We start from the raw sequence: 18611 nt of genomic DNA on the forward strand, positions 1-18611 counted from the left end.
ATTATATATTTTATAATATTTATTTGGCATTTGTTTTCTTTATGCCATTTAAATCTTAGTCATGTATAGATTATTGCAGTTACAATTGCAGAAAAACATGTTTTTTTACCTCAAAATATGGCCTCACCCTTTACACATGACTGTGAGGACAAGCACTTCTGTGGTGCTTGGCATTCTATATGATTGATTTAAAAACTAATATTGCTAAGTTGATGACACAAGAAGGTGTAATCGTTAAAATAACCTATTGTTTTATTTTAAAATATAAAAAAAAAAATTAACCTTAATGTGTTTTTAAAGTGTAATTTATCTGTAAAGGCTAGGGACACAAAAATTGGACGTTTCTGTAGGATGACCCATATATTAACTGGAATAATGCCATAGAAGTACATTTTAAACATTAAATTTCAGAACACTGAGAATAACTGCAGCAAGAAGCAGAGGCACAAACAGTACAGAGAGTGATAATACAAGCATGCAGACAGAGAATACTGATGTACTACAATAAATACATAGGAAAAAAATTAACATGTTTGAGCCTTTTGTTTTTCATATTGCATTTCCCCCCTAAAATTATGTAGCACAATGCATTTATAATGCATTTACGCATGGCCATAACCAGCTATGAGGACACCGAGGTCCGGACCTCGGTAGTTTCAGAAGGATTTTTTTTTTACTTTTCTCTATTTATGGGATTAAACGTAGAAACAGCACTGTTATGGCAATACAGTTGCTTACTCAGGGGCGCAGCCACAGTGTCACAGACCTGCCTAGAATATTTATAATGCATCATTTTATATGATATGAAATTTGTTTTGTTTTTTGTGAGCGCTGTCGCTCTATTATAGCCAATCAAATTCTGCCAAGCGAGTCATTTTCTTCAACCCTCCAATAATTGCTTAGCAAACTATCCGCAGCTGCTTCAGTAATCAGCGCCATGATGTTCGTGACTAGCGTTAGGACTCCAAGCTCCTTGGAAGTTTCAGAAGGGTTATATGTGAGTCAGTGTGGAAAAAAAGCCCAATAGAAATTGGATCTCTGCATGCTGGGTGACGGACGGAAGTGGTGGCTCTTGTGGCAGCAGGAAACGGCCACTTCGCGGCCACTTTTTTTAGCGGTGGCCGCTGAGCAGCCACTTCGCAGCCACTTCATGGCCACCTTTATTAGGACCACCAATGAGCAGCCACTTCGCGGCCACTTTTAATAGCGGCCGCCACTGAGCAGTTACTTCACCGCCACTGTGCAGCCACTTTGCAGCCACTTCGTGGCCACCTTTATTAGGACCGCCAATGAGCAGCCACTGCGCGGCCACTTTTATTAGCACCCTCCACTGAGCAGCCAGTGCGCGGCCACTTTGCGGCCATTTTTATTAGGACCGCCACTGAGCAGCCACTTCACCGGGACTTTTTTCGGCCATTTCGCGGCTACTTTTATTACCGACCGCCACTTAACCACCACTTGGCCGACAGTGTTATTAGCGACCAGCTCTACACCTGACACGTTTATTAGCCACTTCTCCTGGGGCATATTTCGTGGTAGCTGTCACACCATCTGCACAGCTATGGTGAGAAGTCACATAAGCCACCACTACCTAAAGGGATTTGCCATGGGTTGTAGGTTTGTGGCGCTTGGGATTTACTGGGATTACTGGAACCCGCTACATTCCTTAATAAGTTGCATCCTACAAGCATTGCAAACTACTTTTACTTTTTTATTGGATTTTTATTGGACAGGATAAAATGTCTAGGTAAATAGTATCCCATCCCACATGAATTTAGCTAGCCTGACTAAAATGCTGTGTATGTTAGCCGTGCCATTTTGGTTTTGTACAGAGAATATTTAGCGATGTGGCAATTTAAATTTACTTTGTCCTGTGATGGTTGTTGGTTGATGGGAGGAAATCTGATTTTTTTTCCCTTTTTCCATCGTTTCATTTCACTCATCAGTGAATTATCCAGCACTATATTATTTTTTATTTTTTGAAATGCTTCTGCTTTTTTTAGGTGCATTTGTTTTGTCCTGTTCACAGAACTGCTCTGCCACCTGAGACGTTCAGTAGATTGGTGTGGGAGGACCAAAGTCAGAAGCCCCATTCTCCAAAGGCTGAGAATGAAGTGAGAGATTTAAAGGCATGAAAAAATACATGATACCTGTAAAAAGACATCGTAAAGAAATGTTGAATTTGCATTATAGTTCTTAAACATTAAATATTAAATGAAATAGTAAATATTAAATATATACAATTGTATTGAGTAATTGACAAATTAATAAATCCAAAGATATAAACAAGACAAAAAGTAAAAAAATTAAATAAGTTAAAAAAAAATAGTCATAGAGAGACTAAACATGATATAATTCATTCATACATACATACATACATACATACATACATACATCATCTAAACCGCTTATCCTTCTGGGTCGTGGTGGGGTGCTGGAGCCTGTCCCAGCTGTCACTGGGCGGAAGGCAGGATACACCCTGGACAGGTCGCCAGTCCATCGCAGGGCATGATATAATTCAAGTATTTTTTATTTAATTGACACTAACAAACATAATTTAATACAAGTGTTAAATACTTTGTGAACATTATTTATGTCTTAATAACGTTGATGTTCATGGTTTATTAATATTAATAAATGTAGTAATTAATTTCACCAAAGCATTACCAATTACCAATTACCAGCTTGGACTCTTAATTTATAAGACAAGGACCGTAAGCATCTAGAAGATGAAATGTTCATTACACAATTAAACATTTAATCTTGTAATTTCTACAATAAAACTGAACTGCTTTCCCTGTTATTTCTTTACACATTTTTAAGCCCTTTATCATTATTTGATTCAAAATACTGATTTTCAAGAAGCCTACAAAACAGAATATCAATACAATGTTTAATTATCCTTGCCTGTCAAGTTTAACAAAATGTGTGTGGTCTAGTTCAGCATACCTTAAATAGAGTGCGAGTAGTGTTAAACAGAAGCAGGCATCAGCCTATCAGGGAGTTATAACAATACTAAGATTAAGAAAATATATATATTTCAAATGTATTTATGAAATATATTTTTGCAATATATGAAACATGGCCAAAAATGTATTTCTTAAATGTATATTTAAAATGCATTTATTAGTATTTGTTGTTATATTTTTTAATTGCATGTCATTTTAATAAAGGTTAAAGATGTAACTAAATATACATGAACTGAATGAACGGTACTGACTTCTGTATTTTGCATTGTACTTTGCATTACGTATGCAGTAAGACATTCACACAAAATATATGCCAAATAAACAAGAAATCAAATCGTCAAACTACATTTTCACAGTGTATCAACATCTACAACACTTGCTTTTGTCCTGTTAAAGGTCCATTTACCAACATTTACAATTAAGATACTGGAGTGCAAATTCATTTCAAACAATATAAATTCATTTCAAAATGTTTCCAAACAGTAAAGTGCATTAGACAAAGTATTTTGGCAATTTTCATACATTTTCAAATGTACTTCATAAATACATTTACATACATGCATGTTTCTATGTGTAATATTTTCCCATAAATTTTAACATAAGTGCATTTTAAAATATATTTACTAACGTTATTAACATGGCAATATATTGTATTTGTTTATATTGTTTGAAATTTATTTTGGCGTGGATTGCAATTTATTTGAAATGGAATTGTACATTTAAAAGTGACGGAGCAGTGGCATTGAAGTGACGGTTGCTAGTAAAAGTGACGGTGGAGTGGCTGCTCAGTGGCCGCAAAGATAATTACCAGCAAACAAAGCAAAAAAGGCACGTCAAAAACAGGGAAAACAGTCATGCACAGAAGAAATTACACAAACAAAGAATGGTCAGTATGCAATGGAAGGTGTTGGCAATACTTCACAAGTTACTAAGCTAAATCTTGAGCTTTCTATACTAACTGACTAATAGAGTATAATGACAAACATGTGTAACAGCTTAGAATTCCGGTGAGGAATTCACGCTGAAACGCAGTGATCTTGTGAGGGAAAAGGTACAGGTAGAGGAGGTGTCCACGGCAAGAGGCGTGACACTGATACATTAAGTTAATTGCTTTTGTCTTATATAAGAGTTTATGTATTATTTATAATTATGTGCATATAGAATGCACAAGAAATATTATTTCTTTTCATAACATTGTGTGACACAGAAGCTTGTATAGAGATTTTATTAACGTATTAACAAATAAATGTTAAACTCATACGTAACAGCTAAAAAAACCTTGCACATTTTTCTGATTCTTAGAAACAAGTTGAAAACTAGTTCTAAAAAATTAATTATGGTGAAAGAAATGGACTAAGGCAATGTTAAATAGCTGTGAAAATGACTGTGAAAGACAAATTAGAAAGAGTCTAAAGTGTAAGAGACCTTCTTTATCTCATGTGATATTTCTCACATTTGACCTGCTTCTTTGAGCAGGGAGGATCCATGCTGGCTTAAGCTATAAAATGTTGTGGGAAGAATACAGCGTATTTTAGGATTTATGCTTTGTTCCTGAAGACATTCATTATTTGGGTAGGTGCCTTTTCCATGCTTGTTCCTCTACAATGTTATTTGTATTTAAAGCCACAAATCTGTTTGTATATAGAGTATGAGTCAAAATAGCTGAGGTATTGATTCTGTATTGCTAGATCTTGCTAAGGTGTTTTTTTAATGTCACTTTGCTCATGGTTTTTTGCATTCAGAGCCATACCTATGAAATTTAAGAAGCGTAACGTGCCCTAAAACCCTTTATCAGCGCTTGCGATGCCACTTTTACAATATTTGTATAATAATCAATAGTCTCTAAAAGAAAGTTGACAAATTGCCAGGTTGAATATCTTTGTTAAACAGCAATTCAGGCTTAATGCTGTATGTCACCCATTTTACCTTTATTAAACAGACTGAATGAAACTTAAGACATAGAGATGTCCTGTCTATTTCTGGGTGATCGTGCTAATTACTTTTTATACACCCAAGTGCCATTATTGTAAATACTGTTTCTGGAGGATTTGCCTTGAGTATTTGGTTTTGGTTTTCAGAAAGATTTCTAAAATGCGATGTATAACTGTATATGTTGTTACAAAATACTTCAAAATACAATTTTAAAGTAAAAATAAGAATTTAACAAGTGATATGTAGTAGGGGTGCGGGAAAAAAGCGATTCTTAGATGCATCGTGATGCGGACGTGAACGATTCTGAATCGATTCACAAACGTCAAAAATCGATTTTCTAAATATTTAATTTATACCGTAATGTTGATGGAACGCAAAAGGCGGAACCTGGAAGTGCGGAAGTGCAGTGCCCGGACACTCTGTGAGGTGCACATAACAAAAACACACATGGATGATCGAGAAATCCGACCGGCTCCCTCTGCATTAAAAGCCAGGTTAGGTCAGGAGTCACAACCCAAATGATAAGAAGAGCCATTTTGTCTTTTCAACAAAAATCAAACCACCTTGGCAGCCACAACATTTATGTCCAGTATGTCTCAGTATGTGTTAATGTCCTGCTATAAGTTAGGTTAAAATATAAATGAAAACGCGGATTTACTTTGCTCTGCTTTAAGCTTTAGCTATATTCGCTTTGCTTCCATCTCCGCCAGAAAACTTTTCCTTTAAAGTAGATCAGTTTCTTGTAAACTGTCTCTCAAAGTTCTGCTGTTTTATGAGGCTGAAGTCGCTTCTTTAAGTCGCTCCAGCTTCTTGTTCGAATTTTCCTGTTCCACCTTAAATTCTGACTGAGGTGCCGAATGTAAATGCAGCACCATTTAAGGTGGAATGGGAAAATTTGAAAGAGAAGCGACTTCATCTTCGCAACTTATGTGTTTGATAGTCTCTCGTTGCAGATTTAGCTTGCAAGTAAACCAACAGCAGCGCTTATGAATGCGAATAATGCATCGTTGCTATGTGACCTGCAGGCTGCAGGGCAATTCTCAGTCGTTGCGAAACAGGGCTTTCGCGCTATGTTGCACACGACCCGAAGATATTTTACTGACACAGCGACCCTCTCTCTCTACAACGAGACCAAAACCGAAGTTATAAAATCACTGAATTAAACGGGTAGGACAGCTGTAACGTGCTGCATGGACATCCATTACCACTGGATTTTATTTCACCGTAACTGCGCATTTTATCGTAGATGAGTGGCAGCGTCTCATGTGCTCCAAGCAATAGCAGTGAATGAGAGCCTTCCAGTTCACTTGCCACATCACTTCCATTTGATTTATTAATAAAAGATATTGGAAGTAAATGCATTATAGATCATTACAAATATTTTGCTTTAAAAGTACCAAGTCCTCACACAGTAAGAAAACAGAAATCCTGTATGGAAAAAAATGATGCATCGAGATGCATCGATAATCGTTTTATAATCGCATCGCAGCCCTCTGAATCGTAATTGAATCGAATCGTGAGGTGCCTAGAGATTCCCATACCTAATATGTAGTATGAAAATATGTCTGTTCTCTCATTAGATTGGGGGGGCAGTGTAACCTTCTGGGTGCCAAATTAAACATCTTCACCAGCCACTTTGGCCCATATGCCAGACTTTGGGCAACTCTAATATAGGTGAACTTTACCCTTGCTAATTCACCAACCTTGGAGGCGTGAGCCAACAGAAAACCAGAGTGAGCAGTAGTATCTTCTTTCTGAAACAAAAAAAATCGAATGGTGTAAATGATCTTCAGTGAACACAATGTTGCTTTCACTTGCAAAAAATAAAACATGTTAATTGACATGTTAACATGATTATTGCAGGAGCGCAAATAATTATCCGATTTTGGCTCAACCTCTAATATTTCAGACACCCATACAAAGCCACCAGTAAAGCTAGTATAATTGAAAAAGGTTTCTAAAACATTTGATGGCTGCAAAATATACTGTGGACATTAAGCACAAGTCTCATGACAACCACTCGTACCCACAATCCAGCATAAAAACAGTCAGTCCAGTCACTCAGAAGCTATCCCAGCCCTGGGAGCAGACATAGCAAATATATACTTTTAAAGAGGGAGCTTCCAGACCCTTTCCCAGGAGATACCGATAGACCTGCACAGCAGAGACAGCTTTTGGCAGCATAATTGCAATCACATCCCAGGGTTATGGTGCCCTGTTGATTGAAAAAAACAATGTGCAGTATGTACATCTAAAAAAAGTGGTTTACAGTTCTTTCTAGATGGAAGAACAATCGTTTGAAGAGAATAGCTGCTCCAGATTTTCTCTGTATTTATGCTTGGCAGTTTTGACTGCTTTGATGAACGCATTCTTTTCCCTTTTATATCATAATGATCATAACTTCTATAAGCTTCTTCCTTGGCTGCATGCAGTTTCTTGAGCTTGCTGGAGAACTATGGTTTGTTATTCTTTTACATATAGATAGTCCTTGATGGGATGCAAGTCAGATCAATTGTTTATATTTTGTAATTCAGCATTAAAGTTCATAATGATGACTGTATAGTCTAAGTGTGCCTGTTTAATCTCTGTTATCTGGTCAAACGGTTGTTGTTGTGCTAAGTTGGCATGTGCCAGTGGGATGACATAGATCCCAACCAGAATTATAAAGGTAAATTTGTGAGGTGAGTAGAATGGCTTGCAATTGGTAATAAGAGTTTCCAGTTTAGGACTAGATACATACTCTTCAGCCTTTGGTTTTCTGACACAAAGCAGGGTCACAGTCCACTCTGTACAATGAAAAGCCAGGTAGCTTTACCTCGGCATCAGGAGTACTCTCATTTAACCACATCTCTCTTCAATGGGAAAGAGAACAACATGCAGAATGCTACAACCTATGCAAGATTTTAATGTGTTTTTGTACATAAGAAGTAGCCAGAGGGGCAGTACCTGTGTGGGCAGTGACATCAGCTTTAACTGGAATATTGGAAACAAAATTGACACTTGACCGGTAAAAAAAAAAAACAGCCAAAATGCTCCAAACATATAAAAACTGCTGCTCCGAAAGAAAGCAGTGATGGCTGTTAAGTGATTTCTTCCTTCTAACAATGCCTACACAAACAGAAAGCACACTATTTGTAGGGTGCTGAATCCATAGCAACATCAGTAGTAACTTTGGAGTACAGTGATGCTGTCGTACGAATTAAAGTCAAAGCTAACTTCTGACAGCAGAGAGTAGTGCTGTTGGTACACATTACTTTCTTTAAGCCAACAAGACTAATGTAAAGTTACATATATAAAAAGGCTGTGATTGGTCTTTTCTAATTCAGGGAGCATCAGGAAAACAAACTTTCAGTTTACATCACTGGTTGGATCAACATATTATTACTGAGCTCTATTGCTAACTGCCTTCAGTGATTCATACAGAGGTCGATAATTAGGTTGATAATTAGGCCTGAATGGTTCTCAGCGGTGTAACAAGGACACAGTACTGATTAATTGCAGTGTGCAATTGTCTTAGTACTTCCTTACGTACACAGAGTATTACCTCATTACTGATATAATGACACAACCCACCGCAAGCTAAGTAGACTACAGTTCTCCGACAATACAGTGGGTGGCAGCATAAAAGCAAAACTGTCAGCCGCCTACAGGGTTTAAATAAACAGAGGAAGACAGACAGTTCATGTAGGCCTAGCTTTGTCGTTCAGCTGTAACTACCACTGAGAGTTACAGTTGGCACATATTTGTTCTTATTTAGTGGGCTGTTGAGTTTTACAATGGAAGAGGCACCACAAAAGCGTTATGTGAATGTTTACTGCAGGTACGCTTCGAAGTTAACGCTGTTATAGGTGGCTAGAGTCTTCAGCTGACTAGCTAGCTGGCCTGCTCTGTGAGCTAACGCTACAGCTTCAATTATTGATGTTATTCTGCATGGGCTATACTGTTTTCTCAAACCAGCTGGCAAAGCATGTAACGTTAACTATAAAATATTGCTACGTAAATGAGAACGTTTATTTTGGCCCTACGTATATTTTAACTCTTTAGGTAGGTAGGTAGTTAGCTAGTTAGCTAGCTAGTTACACTGTATTGTACTGTCGTTTTTGGTCTAAACCAGTCAAAGGGCAAAAGCTCAGCAGTAGCAAGGCTACTACGGACATTTTCATCTACAAGAGAGCGCATTTTCTTCCCTTTCGTCTGTGGTTTATTAAGCCCTTAAACAGAATTTTAATCTGTACGAAAGTGAATCCACGTGTAAAAAAAAAAAAAAAAGTTCTGTAGTTTCTTCTGAAGCCCAGTTTACTTACGCGTATAAAGGTAATGACTTGTAGCTGAGTAAATTCAATAAACTGTATTCGCATGACCATATTTAATTACAACATTGCCAAAATACCAGTCATATTTCACAAAGCAGGATTTCTCAGTAAAGCCCTATTCATTGTGGATTTCAGAAGTCATGTCCTGAACTTGAGGATAAAGGGTCAAATCAAGCTCTATTTTAGCTGTAAAAAAAAAATGTAAAGGGAGGCACTGTTTCTACAAAGCTGGAATCAGCTTCATGCCCGAATTTTCTCGATCCATCTTAAATGGAAAAGCGAGAAAATTTGAAAAAAGACATAGCGAATAGAAAGGCAACTTCAGCCTTGTGCGTCTTTTATTACCTGGACTTGTTATTATATTATTGTGACGTCGATTCAACTAGGAGTGCTATTTCTGAGTAGTTCTGAGGTGTGGACCCTGTCGTATAATGCTGCCATAAATGTCCGCGCGATGATAGTTCGATCTAGTCTATCTGGGGTGATTTGGGAAAATTACACAGATACTTTATTCTGTATAAATCAGACAGTCAAATTATGCCAGAAATTACATTACCAGAACTCCTTTGGTAAAACTAATCCACTCCAAAGTCCACAAAATCCACAGATAAAACACATTCAGGTACCTATTTTCAGGATCCACAGTATTTTTTCAATGCAGTGATCACACAACAGTACAGTCAATATTTCAGTTTAATTTTTTGTTTTCTATTTGTGCTTCACAGGTGCCCCTCTTAAGAAGAATAATGCGTTTTGAGGATGAAATATTAGTAAAGGAATATGTCAACATGATGACCGATATGATAGTCTTATGTTTCACTTTGGCCATTTCATTGTCCTTCTGGGTCATATCCATAACTACTAGCACATACTACGGTGAGCTCACACTTTCAGCACTAATTTGTTCATGTCTTGCATAGCCTACGTACTGAAGTTGTTTCTCTCACTGTTCTGATATGTGTGGCTGTTCAAATACAGATTTTGAGAGTTACATTTGCCTGTCATTAATATGTTACAGGTACATTGCAGCCTGTCTCTCCATGGAGGTGGCTGTTTTCTGTTCTGGTCCCTCTGATTCTTACCTCGCGTGCTTTAAGGAGAAAAAGTCTTGACCATAGTGGTGCTCTAGGAGGTGAGGCATCACACAACTCTTGAAAACAACTATAGAAACATTAAGAGCTGCAGTGATACCTACGGACATGGACTTTAAGCAATTGAGACATAAAATTGCGTTATGGTCAACACTAAGTTACATTTTCACTGACATTAATTTACTGTAAACAACAAAATATGAGAAATACTAGTATCAATGTTTTCAAGTACTGAAGAGAAATATAAAACAAAGAATATACATATATATATGTGTGTGTGTGTGTGTGTGTGTGTATGTATATATGTGTATATATATATATATATATATATATATTATATATATATATATATATATGTGTGTTGTATATTACGTATGTTATATTCATATGTCTGTGCATGTGTGATCTGAAGGCTTCCTGACTGACCATTCAAGATTTGTTTGGAAAATCCATCCAGTTTCATTGTTCCCACTGCATAATGGGACAGATTTTTGAGGAGAAATGTGTACTTTTGCAAGAATATTTTCAAAAGAAAGAAAAGCCACTCTGAAAAGCAAATTTAATCCTGGTATCACAGCAGCACAGGAAACAAAAAATATGGGAAGAGATAACAGAGAAGATCAATGATAGAAATCTTGTTGTTACAAGAACCATACAGGAAAGTAGTGAAGAAATATGAGAACTTGTCTATTGGACAGACGGTGTTGGGCCAAATTCAGCACCCCCTGTCTGGAGCCCGCACAATGTTTTTTACTCAAAAGTGAAAGTAATCAGCTTTTACTTTTACTTTACTTATATCAACTAGAACGTGCCAAAGATCATATTCATTTTAGTCGACAATAAAGTAAATCGCTGTTTTTCACAGTGTACACAGCCCAGGTGGTGTTCTAGATTATGGTGACTCGTAAATCATATTAAAAAAGATAATGTAGCCTATATTGCAATACAATAATAAACAATAGTAACAAATGTAGCCTACATACACTGCTTGCTAATTCCATGATGCTGTGGTCTGCATTCACCTGATATGCAATAAAACCTTGACAACGAAATATACATACAAATCTCACAAACCGATCATGTTGCGTTTCTGACCATTCTGGTTTAAGTTCTTTAGACTTTACACTCTTATAACTGACACATCTTGATAGAAATCTTGCACCAAAGGCAGTGATTTGAAAAAAAATCTCTCAGGAAATGTAGCCCATTATAAATCTGGATACACTGGTATTGCTGCCATTTAACTTGTTCATGTAAATGCTTACATGCTGTTTGCAAATATATACTGCTAAAATCATTTCATAGTTGACTCAAAAAAAAGAAAGTGATGGGGGAATGCTTTAGATCCCTGCTGAGAAAGGATCATTAGAAACATTTAGGATTAAATCCTTACGGTTTTGCTTTCTAAAGAAAATGTCTTAATGGTTTCGAGTGTCGAGAGACAGAGAGAGAGAAAGTCATGGGACTGAGAGCACCCGTTGGTGTCTTCATGGTCGTAACTAGCTATGAGGACACCGAGGTCCGGACCTCAGTAGTGTAGAAGGGTTTTTTCCATTGATGAGATTTAATGTAGAAACAGAAAAATTTTAAAATTAGAAAAATTATGAGAATCAAAATTTACCATTATTTTCTAAAGCCTCCAATTACTGCTTAGTTACTATCCACAATTGCTTCAGTAACTTAGCTAGCAATTGTGACTAGCGTTAGATCCTCAGAAGGTTCTAAAGGGTTTTATAAGATTCAATGCGGGAAAAGCGATGATACTACACAGCAAGCAGTGAGAACAGCTGTGGTTTGGCCATAGACTGAACTGCCCACTCTGTTGATCTCTACGAGACGCTACACAGCCGGAGAAATTTTGACTTCTTGAGATGTTCAGGTAGCACACATGGTATATGCTAACAGATAACATCGCTATGAGTACCATTTATATATTAATGTAAACTTTTCCATTTTAATATAAAATGCAAACTCCATTATTAATTTCTTTATTTGGAGCACTCACAATGTTCATGGCTAAATCAGCATGCTTTAGTCTAACTCCAGTAGCTGCTCAGATTAGGCTACAAGCTCCATAGTTAGCTATACTAGTGATTAGATGAGAAACTAAATCTGTATTTTGTTACCTACATATAACATATTACAACTGGCATGAAAACATTCACTGTTAACCAGCATATTGATAGTATATTATCATGTAGCTAACATTATTAAGAAATCAGAAGGTACATTAGGCTGCATTTTATTTAACAATTTTTTTAACTGTATATGTAGCTGCCTTTCCTGTTAGTAGGGGTTTGGTACAGACAGCCTTTTATAACGAATGTTTAATGTGTGCTTTTACAGTAATCAGTGAGGACAGATGCGAGAGAGAGGGGGGGGTAAATTAAATAAAATCAATTTGAAACTATGACTTAATTGAGTGCATGTTTCAATATGTATTTTCAGCTGAAAAATAAACATATAATAAATAGTTAAATTATTCGTTAAATAAACTTAAACAGGGTAGAAGTGAAATCAGTTTATAGAACAGTAATAGCAGTTCATGGAAGAATGGAGGGATGGGGAAGTAACAAATTAAACTAATTATGATTTTGTAAAAAAAAAAAATAACAGAGAAACTTACAGTTGGTGTAATTCTCATATTTGACAGTTATTTTATTCACTCTGAGATGTTGGTCACATTTTTGCAAAATGGACCTCACTAAAATTCTGCTCCTTGTTACGGCCCTGAGTGTCTTCCTCATCTAACACAAGCTTGATCAAAGCTGTTATTGCTTCATGCAAATTATATGTAAATTAGACAGTCTACACATATAACTTATACAGATCTGAGAGAGGACACTTTTCCTAGCAGATGGACTGCCTTAAAAAAGAATACTTTTATAATCTATGCAATTTTTAAGTAGTTTACTAATATATACTTGCTATGGCTGTGTTTACACAGCAGGTAAAAGTGGCCCAAATCTGATTTTTGATCTGATTTTTTTGTGTGGCTGTTTACAGCATCTTTTAAATTCCAATTCTTGGGTACAGAAACATCAGCCTAAATGTTAATTCAGTCTCAGCAGTGCGAAATTATGATGGATGTCAAGTTGGGTTGACGTAAAAGTTTCATGAATTCCGATCTGGCTGTGTGAACAAAGCCTTAGTGCCAGCATGTGTTTTGCAATAAATTTTCATGACTGCAACAATTTAGCAGAAACTGTGATTTCCTTGCAAGTGGTTTGCCATCTCTGCTGAAATTTGAAAATTAAGGGAAAATGAAAGGCATTATGATGTTTTCCGTAAAAAAATCCCTTAAGTACCATGTAAAGTTTTTTTGAGCAACACACTTAACCTTAAGGAATAATTAAGGGTGTTCTTAAAAGGAAATTCGACTTGAGGTGTATGAAACCGCACACTGAAAGATACTCAACACAATTACGCAAACAAAACTGAAGACACTCTGCCAGCGCATTACAAACGTACAGTCCTTCTGTACAAACTTACTGTGCGTTCTTACGGTACTGTGTGGGTTAAAACAACGGGAAGCACAGAAAATAAATCAGAGCAGAAGAATAATGTAAAGAATAAATCTAATGTAATTCCAACAGCCGCAACATTTTTATACACGTGTGTGTGTGTGTGTGTGTGTGTATATATATATATATATATATATATATATATATATATATATATATATATGTATATACACACACACTTACGCAAAAGGCGCAACTTTGCTCTGCTTTAAGCAATCACCAGCTGGAAATTTTTCCACAAACATAGAACAGTTTCTTGTAAAACGTCTCTCAATGTTCTACTTTTTACGAGGCTGAAGTCAGTTTCTCGTTCTCCAGTTTCTCGTTTGAATTTTCCCATTCCACCTTAAATGGTGCCTGAGGTGCCAGACTGTAACTGCTGCACCATTTAAGGTGGAACGTGAAAATTCAAACAAGAAGCTGGAGAACGAGAAACTGACTGCACTTTCACATGTGTTTTAGTGTTTGACAGTTTCTCTTTGCAGATTACATGTATCAGGAAACCAGCTGAGTGATTATAAATGCAAATAACTCTTTGTCTCCAGATTATCGATTTAATCATCTTAAATCTTTTTCTTTGCCTTTTCGTTAGCTACTAGCTGGGTGAATTAGCAGTTATAGGCTACATTAATTCCAGCGTTTATGATCGTTTATTGTTAAAACTGTATTTGAATGATCAGCAGAGCTTTATTTTACTGTAAACGAGAAATATTTTATTTTTACCTAGAAATCTGATTCTGACGTGGAGCCGCAACCGGCCAGTAAAAGAGCCGAGTAAAAGAGTAAAAGAGGTTGCCGACTCTTGAGCTAGCGTATTAGCTTCCGTGGAGTTGAAGGGGAAAACCATATTACGTTTCCACCCATTTTCCACCCGGTTGTAGTTGCTGCCAACCAGAGGACCATCGATCAAGCGATGTCAAAGCTTCCACCCAACTTGGAAAAGATGAAGCGAATTACAAACGCTGTCGCAACTTTTATTGCCAAGGATTTGCATCTGTTCTCAGTCATTGAGAACCAGGGCTTTCAGGCTATGTTGCACACTTTGGAGCCGAAATACAGCATCCCGTCTTTAAGACATTTTACTGACACAGCGACCCCCCCTACTCTCTACAACGAGACCAAAACCGAAGTTATAGAATCACTGAAGAAAACGGGTAGAATAGCTGTAATGTGACGTGGACATCCATTGCCACAGAATCTTATTTTACCGTAACTGCGCATTTTATCGCAGATGAGTGGCAGCCTGCATCTCTTGTGCTCCAAAGAAGAGCAGTGAATGAGAGCTTCCCAGTTGAAAGATATTGGAAGTAAATTCTTTATGGATCATTACAAATACTTTGCTTTAAAAGTTCAAAGTCCTCACACAGTGAGAAAACAGAAATCCTGTATTGAAAAAAAAGATGCATTGATAATCATTTTATAATCGCATCGCAGCCCTCTGAATCACAATAGAATCGAATAGTGAGGTGCCTAGAGATTCCCACCCCTAAAATATAAAAATGTGTGTGTATGTGTGTATAAATTATATATTATATATATATATATATATGTTTATATATATATATATATTATATATATATATAGAGAGAGAGAGAGAGAGAGAGGCAACAAAAGGCTGATAAAGTTGTGTAATGCTAAAAACAACACCTGGTGGTTAATTGTCTACAGGTCAGTAACATGATTGGGTATAAAAGCAGCATCCCAGAGAAGCTGAGTCTTTCAGAAGTAAAGATGAGGAGAGGTTCACCACTCTGTGAAAGACTGCACAAGCAAATGGTGCAACAGTTCAAGAATAACGTTTCTCAATGTAAAATAGCAAAGAATTTTTGCTTTTCATCATCTACGGTACATAATAACATTTAAAAGATTCAGAGAATCTGGAGAAATCTCTATGCAAGGGACATAGACATAAAGGGACATAAAGACCACTCAGCTTGTTATCAGTGCACAGTTCAAAAGCCAGTATTCATGATAGTATAGGGGTGCATTAGTGCACATGGCATGGGTGACATGCACATCTGTGAAGGCACTATTAATGCTGAACGATATATACATGTTTTGGCAACATATGCTGCCGTCCAGACAACGTCTTTCTCAGGGAAGGCCTTGTTTATTTCAGCAAGACAATGTCAAGCCACATTCTGCATGTATTACAACAGTATTGCTCTGTATTAAAAGAGTCTGGGTTCTAAACTGACCTGCCTGCAGTCCAGACCTGTCACCCACTGACATTGCACATGATGAAATGAAAAATACGACCAAGGAGACCTCAAACTGTTGAGCAGCTTAAATCCTATATCAAACAAGAATGGGAAAACATTTCACTTTCAGACCTACAGCTAGTGGACTCCTCAGTTCCCAAACAGTGTTGTTAAAAGAAGAGGTGATGAAAAACAGTGGTAAACATGCCCCCTGTCCCAACTTTTTTGGAACGTGTTGTTGCCATCAAATTCAAAATGGGTCTATATTTTTTAAAACACAATAACAGTTTCAACATTTGGTATCGTTGCATTCCATTTTTATTTACATTCTGCACGGCGTCCCAACTTTTTTGGAAGTGGGATTGTGTATACACACAAACACATATATAGCCGAGGCAGAGATGAGGGGGTGGCACAGGAAAAGATAACGCTGGGGCACTTCCTCAGGAGCTCAGGAGCCACCTGAGGAGCTGAGACAGCACATGCAGTTCTCCAGACTGGCTGACCTTCAGTCCGCGGTAGCCGAGGCAGAGAGTCGGGCCTCCAGTTGAAAACCTCCACTTCCTGCTAGGTTGTTGCTACGCGGTTACTATGGTATCCCAGGTGGTTGCTAAGGTGTTGCTAGGCAATTGTTATGGTATCCCATGTGATTGCTGAATTGCCATGATATATGGGGTGTTTATTTAGTTATTTGTAGGGAGTTGCTAAATGTTAGCTACGTGTTGTTGAAAATTAATGGGAGTCTGTGTGAGGAACGAGGAATGAAAAAACAACACACAGAGGAGGGTGGGGCATTATGGCTGTGGATTAGAGCTTGGGGACCTGTCCTGAGTTAGAACATGCATCTTGATGTCTGCTGGGGAAAAACAGGACTGGGGTTTGAAAATTAATGGGACTCTATGGGAGGAATGAGGGGTGAAAAAATTACACATAGAGGAGTGCAGGTCGGTATGGCTGTACAGTAGAGTTTGAAGCCCTACACTTGGTGAGTGCATGTAGTTTGGTAGCTGTAGGGCAACAAAGTAATAGAGTTTGTGTGGTGACGAAAATGAATGGGACTATGCTAGAAACGAGGGATGGAAAAAAAATTACAAACAGGTGAGTGCAGGTCAGAAAAGCATTGAATTTGTGCTCAGGGTCTGCCCTGAGACAGTTTATGCGAAACAGTGTCTTTCGATCAAGCAGAACGGTAGATGGTCTTGCAAGTTTCACCCTATTCATTCCTATGGGGAAAAAAATTTGGAATTTACCAAAGATTGTACGAAAACAGTCAGACTGGACAATCTGGATTTGGAACGATGTAGATATCTCAAGTTTCAAGTTTATTTGTCATTTGCACAACATGTCAGGACATTTATACATTGAAATGTTTGTGGTGAGGCTCAGGTAATCACTCTACAGAAAGTAAGTAAGTAAAAGTAAAATAAGAAAAACAAACTGAAATATATTAAATATACACAAAACGTAGAGAAAATATACACAAAATATAGAGACAATATACATTTTAACAAGACTTAAGTGACCGTGTTATTGTTCTTTAAAGTGACTTAGTGTTAAAGTGTTATTGTCCATAGCAGAGATATGATATAATAATAATGCTGACAAAGTGACTGAGTGAAATGGTAGTTGGGGAAGGACCCACAGCTTCACAGCTTGTTCAGAAGCCTGACAGCCTGTGGGTAGAAACTGTTCATTAACCGGGTTGTTCTAGCCTGTATGCTACGAAATCTCCTGCGTGATGGCAGGATGGTGAACAGGCTGTGTGCTGGGTGACTGCTGTCTGACCGGATCTTTTTGATTTTCCTGAGGCAGCGGGACTGGTAGATGTCCTGTAAGGCTGGTAGTTTGTTGCCTATGATGGCTTCTGCTGTCCTCACCACTCCTTTAAGGGCTTTGTGGTCGTAGTCGGTGCAGCCTGTGAGGATGCTCTCTATGGTGCATCTGTAGAAGTTGGTGAGGATCTGAGGTGGCAGACCAAACTTCCTGAGCCTACACAGGAAGAAGAGACGCTGACGGGCAGATCTCACAATAGTGTTGGTGTGGAGGGACAAGGTGAGGTCATCAGTGAGGTGTACGCCGAGAAACTTCACACTGCTGACTCTCTCCACTTCGGCTCAATTGATGAATAGGGGAAAATGACCACCCCTCTGTAGCTTCCTGTAGTCCACAATCATCTCCTTTGTTTTGCTGATGTTGAGACAGAGATTGCTGTCATGGCACCACTCTGACAGAGCGCTGACGTCGTCTCTGTAGGCTGTTTCATCTCCATCAGTGATGAGGCCTAGGATGGTAGTGTCATCAGCAAACTTGAAGATGATGTTAGTTTGGCTACACAGTCATGTGTATACAGGAAGTACAGGAGGGGGCTGAGCACACATCCCTGGGGAGCCCCTGTGCTCAGAGTCAGTGTGGAGGAGAAGGTGTTCCCAACTTTGAGGATGGACGGAGTCGTTCACGATGCTGGTGGCTTTCCAGATGCAGCGTGTGGTGTAGATGTCCGTGATGGAGGGGAGAGAGACCCCAGTGATCTTCTCAGCTGTCCTCAATATGTGCTGTAGGGTCTTGCGGTCGGAGGCAGTGC

At 37.9% G+C, this 18611-nt stretch overlaps 1 protein-coding gene across 3 annotated transcripts in view; it reads left to right on the forward strand.

Moving 5' to 3' along the window:
* The first annotated feature begins 4445 nt into the window (after positions 1–4445).
* Positions 4446–18611, forward strand: part of tmem19 (transmembrane protein 19) — a 37415-nt gene continuing 23249 nt past the window's right edge. Inside the window, exons 1-3 of one of the 3 annotated variants that reach the window (XM_036577182.1) lie at positions 4446–4541; positions 9940–10090; positions 10233–10346. In XM_036577182.1, the coding sequence (XP_036433075.1) occupies positions 9961–10090; positions 10233–10346 (244 nt within the window). In that variant the 5' untranslated portion in view covers positions 4446–4541; positions 9940–9960. The other 2 variants (XM_036577181.1, XM_036577180.1) reach the window with 2 other exon arrangements.

Source organism: Colossoma macropomum, unplaced genomic scaffold (assembly GCF_904425465.1).
Source record: "Colossoma macropomum unplaced genomic scaffold, Colossoma_macropomum, whole genome shotgun sequence".
In the NCBI taxonomy this organism is placed as follows: Eukaryota; Metazoa; Chordata; class Actinopteri; order Characiformes; family Serrasalmidae; genus Colossoma; species Colossoma macropomum.